This window comes from Ananas comosus, linkage group 6 (genome assembly GCF_001540865.1).
Source record: "Ananas comosus cultivar F153 linkage group 6, ASM154086v1, whole genome shotgun sequence".
Classification (NCBI taxonomy): domain Eukaryota; kingdom Viridiplantae; phylum Streptophyta; class Magnoliopsida; order Poales; family Bromeliaceae; genus Ananas; species Ananas comosus.
In genome coordinates, this window is record NC_033626.1 from 10,486,565 (window position 1) to 10,492,071 (window position 5,507).

General features: G+C 35.7%; 1 protein-coding gene across 1 annotated transcript; it reads left to right on the plus strand.

Annotated features, from left to right (window-relative positions):
* Positions 1,620 to 5,507, plus strand: LOC109711205 (transmembrane emp24 domain-containing protein p24delta3-like). The gene is made up of 4 exons (XM_020234132.1): positions 1,620 to 1,948; positions 4,312 to 4,521; positions 4,959 to 5,035; positions 5,140 to 5,507. The coding sequence occupies exons 1-4, from the start codon at positions 1,748 to 1,750 to the stop codon at positions 5,282 to 5,284; spliced, it is 633 nt and encodes a 210-aa protein (XP_020089721.1). The 5' UTR covers positions 1,620 to 1,747; the 3' UTR covers positions 5,285 to 5,507.

Genomic DNA, 5,507 nt, shown 5'->3' on the forward strand with positions numbered 1-5,507 from the left:
TAATAAAATAAATTAAAAGGTGGAATAATTATAATTCAAAAGCTATTGTCTTTTTAGCCAACAAATAAAATTTTTAACTTGTATTTTATTTTAATCCTCAACTGAAAACAAACAGACCCTTATGTATCCTAGCATGGCTCGTAGTAACCTGAACAATTCTGAGACGGGCCATGGCCCACACTGGGCCAGATCTTGGGCCAATCAATTTTTAGTTTTAATTTTATTTTAAAAATTTTAATATTAACTTTTTAAAATATGTATAATTATTTATTTGATAAATAAGCTTTAAATATCTGTTTAAGAAAATTATTCAAAATCTTAATAGTATAATATTATATTTGAGATAAAAAATAAACAATGTTAAGAAAAAATTTAAAAAAAAACACACAAATAAGTCACGAATGAGATCGTACCGTGCCGAGTCATGGGCTAATAGATTCTGGCCCAACACAGCCCATAATGATGACACAGGCCATACCGTGCAGAGAACTCAATGGTTGATATATCTGACTTTACAGGTTCAAAGCCCAGTTATTGTATATTTTTAGCTAAGTTTATTTGAAAATTAAAAAAAAAAAAAAAAAAAAATTTGAACTTGAGATCTCAAACACCAATCACCAAACCCTTTGCCAACTCCATTACATAAAATATCTTTCTCTCACTCCCAAATTTTTTTAAAAAAAAAAAATTCAAAATTTAATCTTAACAAAACCAAAGTACAAACATTTCGGGCACAAGTCAGAATCGGAATCAAAATAAACTGGAATCAGAATCGGAATAATTAATTAACTAATTCTGTTTGGTTCATAACCTGAATCGGAATCAGAATAAATCATTTTCATTGCCGGTGTTTGGTTCAGATAAATATAAAAAATATAATCAAATTAATATACCAACTTTATCTTTATAATATATTAATTTAAATTCAAATTAAAAATTAAATATTAAAAATTTACATCAAAATTTTGAAATAATGTCAAATTTTAAATGTATTTTTTTAAAAAAAATTAAACTTTGAAGTTGAGTGGATAATTCAAAATATATAACTAAATTTCGATTTATTCAAATTCAAACTTAAAATTATAATTTATATTTTAATTTGAATCCATAAATTTAATTTAAATTTTAAATAAAATTTGAATAAAACTTTATATAAATTAAAATTTAATTTAAATTCAAATTCATAAGCTAGATTTGAAATACTTGGTTAAATTTTAATTTTTAATTCAAGTTTAAATTAAATTTTAATATTATATATTTAATTTTTAAATTTAAACTCATATTTTAATTAAAAAAGTTGAAAAAATAAATTTAGTCTGAATAAATATTCATACTGTCCGGATTCAACTTTCAATCTACCCTCTTAGGCCAGATTGGAAAAAAATGTGATTAGAAAATTTTCATTTCATTCGGGAATCGGAATTGGATTGAAACTCCCACGTATCAAACACCCACAAACAAATTCGCCTATTCCAATTTCGATTCCATTGCGAAAAAGAAGGAAACCAAACACTTCCTTTCTATTTTGTTCTACAGATGACGTGGTAGACTAGGTCCACGGAAAAACCTTTTCGTATCAAACACCAAACCGGTGAGCCCGTGTCTTATACTGTTCTCCATTTCCCATTTCCGAGAGGGAGAGAAGGCCGGATTACTATTATTATTAGAACTCCACAGTAAATAAGATTTAATCTCCGACGAGGTCTCATAGAAGAGAGGGAGAGAGAGAGGGAGATCAAAACCCTAGATGGGCGCCGCCTCGGCGGCGGCGTTGGTGGTGGCGCTGTGGTGGGTGGCGTGCGGCGGCGCGGGCGCGGTGTGGCTCGACCTCCCGGCGACGGGGACGAAGTGCGTATCGGAGGAGATCCAACCCAACGTGGTCGTGCTCGCCGACTACGCCGTCGTCTTCGAGCAGCACCCCGAGGGCCACCCCACCATCGCCGTCAAGGTACTCGCTCCTCCCCCTTTGGCCTCTTTGTGGGCTCCCGATCGCGTATTCATGGCGATCTTTGCTCGGATCTCGATTTGATCTGGATTTGTTTCCCGGATTTGGGGAGAAGTTGGAATTTGGGCGATTCGGGACAATTGAATCCAGTTGTGAAGCTTGGAGAAATTTAGGATTCGTCCTTACTATAGATTTAAGCAATTAGGGTTTCTTATTATACAATTGAAACCCAGCTGGTGCTGTGGTATGCTAGTTTGCTGTGCCTGATCTATTAAGCTTTTTCGTCATCTTAAAGAGTAATTCCGAATATATATGTTTCTAGATGTTTCATATGAAAGAGCAAAGAAGAGAGGATAGAGAGATGAGGGACTGGGAGAGAAAAGAGTCCACTCTAACTAGCTGTATAGAGTACTATGTTGTATGCGAAGAAATGGGGAAAGAATGAGACGACTAAGAATCAAATCTATCAATAAAATGCCAGTTTGTTTTAACAAATTCACATTGGGGAAACTGCTTGATATCTAATACATGGAAAAGCTTGCAAGAAATTGTAATAATTCTACAAAAGAGGACACCTATTGTCACAGTATCAGTCACCATCGTGCACTTTGATTGCTTGTGATTTAGTTATATAAATAGCCTCTTCAATAATGGGTGTCAAGATGTGCATACCTCAGCCATCCACTTTCTGGCATTGGCTTGAATCTTGTTCTCTAGAATGCCCTTATGAACTAGGACGCCCGTAGATGGATCAATTTACTTATAGTGATGTTGATGGTTTTGTGTTATTTAAGGGCTCTATACGAGCATATGCTTTTATTTGAACTTAACGATATTCAGGTCAGTTCATGTTACCTTTGATAAGTGTCTTAGTCTAGTGTTGTTAGTTCAACAGACTGATGAAGATTAATTCAGATTTATCTTTTGATTTTGATTAGGGGCAATATCATGAGAAATAAATTGTTTTTTCTTGGTTGTATTAATGGACTCATCTTTAGACTTATTTCTTTGACTAGCGAATATATGGGAACTTCTAGGTGCTCGATATCATATTTTAGAAGTCCTAAAATATTGAAAAGTCGTATCAAGTTGGCTGGTTTCAAAGAAGATATTTTCACCTGGTTTATAGACCTCTAAACAGGTCATTTTTCTCTTAGATCATGTCAATCCCGATCGAAGCATAGAAAGGCTTTGTTAGTTTTAAATTGCTCTATAACCAGAGAAGTCCCTTTCTCATCATGGATACAGCGAAGCTGTATTCGTAGACATACTACGTGATGCTAGATCTACTATCAGCATGAAAAAGATAAATTTGCTTTCATTTCCTTAAGTGGCTGCGGCAATTGGCAATGAATTGATAATCTTGAGTATAGTCGGACTGGATAGCAGTATATGACCTCAATTGACCTAAGCTTTTGCAGAATGAGAGCTTTAAGCCAATGGAGTGATCAGTAGTCGAGCAATTTACTACAATATGTTTATTTATGACTTTCTACTTTTTAACGGCCTCTAGCTCACTGTATATAATTTGGTCTCTGTGATAACTATATGGGCCCATACTCTTCAAAGAGTTGTTCCTGTTTTGATAATTTTTATATCTTTCAAAGTTCAAACCTAAGATTTTGTAAGATCTTGGCAAGTTCTAAGGAAATCAATATATGTAAGAATAGGATAGAGAAATCAGGTAAACTACATGGATAGAAAACAACAATAAATTGTTGCATTCTGCAATAATCCAAGAGGGATTAATGTGATCTGCAAGTATAGATGTGATTTTGATAATTAGAACTCAAGAAACACGAAAGCAGCATTTAAATGTGAAGGGGATTTTGATAGTCTAAAGTGGAGTCTTGGCCTTTAGCGGGGTTTCTGAAGCAGTCTGAGCCTAGTTAACTTTATGCTGCATAGCAATCTACAAGAGCAAGAAACACCTATGGCTTCAATCCCAACTATTTGGGGTTGCCTATATGGACCCTATTCTTCCGGCGCTGTATTGCCAATCTCATTTTATATTAATTGTCTATGTTAGTGACAGTGTCCTGCAATGCCAAATAACATTCTCTGTTCTTTATGTCAGATACTAAGATCAATTGATTCATCAAAACTTGCACCTTTTCTCTCTAGCATTGTTTATGCATGACATTCCTTTCTTTCTTCTTCAAGATTACAAGAACTTGTGTCATGAAATATTGTGGCTTTAACAACTGCGTTACACAGTCATTAAACCCTGGCATGACCATATAATTTAACAAGTAATTTCACATGAATCCTATTAAAGTTCTTGATATTCTACATCTCTAGTAGAACAATATGATTCTATTGGAAGCGCATATATAAGCATCACATTGATTGGCGGACTTTTGCAGGTCACATCGCCCTATGGAAACACTCTACACCACAAGGAAAATACAACAGTAGGTCAGTTTGCGTTCACGACTACAGAAGCCGGCAACTACCTTGCATGTTTCTGGATAGATAGTGCTGACAAAGGAGTAGGGACAAGCGTAAATCTCGACTGGAAGATCGGTATTGCAGCGAAGGACTGGGATTCCGTTGCTAGGAAAGAGAAGATTGAGGTGAGGGCCTGTGTTTGAAAAGGACTTTCTGTAAAAGTAAAACTATTATTTATTAAGTTATTTGCTACAATAACCCTAATTAGCCCTGTGTAGAACAAATCTTGTTATCCGATCAGCGTGTCTGACCTACTGTGAATATTGTATATCAATTACCATGTTCCGATATCCAATTTTGCTGGTTCTGTGCTGAGTTAGCACTTACTAGGCCAATGTAGGTTCAGTTAACGGAAATGGTAGAATAGTAGATCGTTTGCCATATTCTGATCTCACGCAGATTTTAAGCCTACACTGAGTCCAGGCATAAAGTAAGTTTTGCAAGTAGTTTCAATATTGGGTCATTTGTGATTTATTTCTCAGGCTTATTGTTTAGAAAGTTGAACAGTTTCATATTACCTTTTTTACTACAAATGACCTTTCTGAGCTTTTACTAATGCAAGGGAGTCGAGCTAGAGCTGAGGAAACTGGAAGCAGCGGTCGAGGCCATCCATCACAACTTGTTGTATCTCAAAACCAGGTAAATAGCTGTCCATTTTCTTCCCCCACATGGTTTTCTAGAATCGAAATCTCACGGCAGAATTGGCGTCGCAATCTTTCCATTTTCCTCTTTTGTGAATGCAGAGAAGCAGAGATGAGGGAAGTGAGCGAGAGGACGAACTCCAGGGTTGCGTGGTTCAGCATCATGTCCCTTGGCGTTTGCATTGTGGTCTCCATTCTGCAGCTGTGGCATCTGCAGGGCTTCTTTCAAAAGAAGAAACTCATTTAGATTGTTTGAGAATTCTAAATTCCGATGTGTCAGTTTTTTTCTCTTTTCTTTTTTCCAGGAACGTGACTGACTATACAGAGTATTGAGGATCATTTATTTTTGAATTGGCACTCTAACGAGGAATGTGACCACAACATAATAGTGATGCAAGAGGATTAAAAGGAGAAAACGTAGAGACAACAGCACCTGCGTATTGTCATTGCTAGTGTATGTTTTTGTGTCC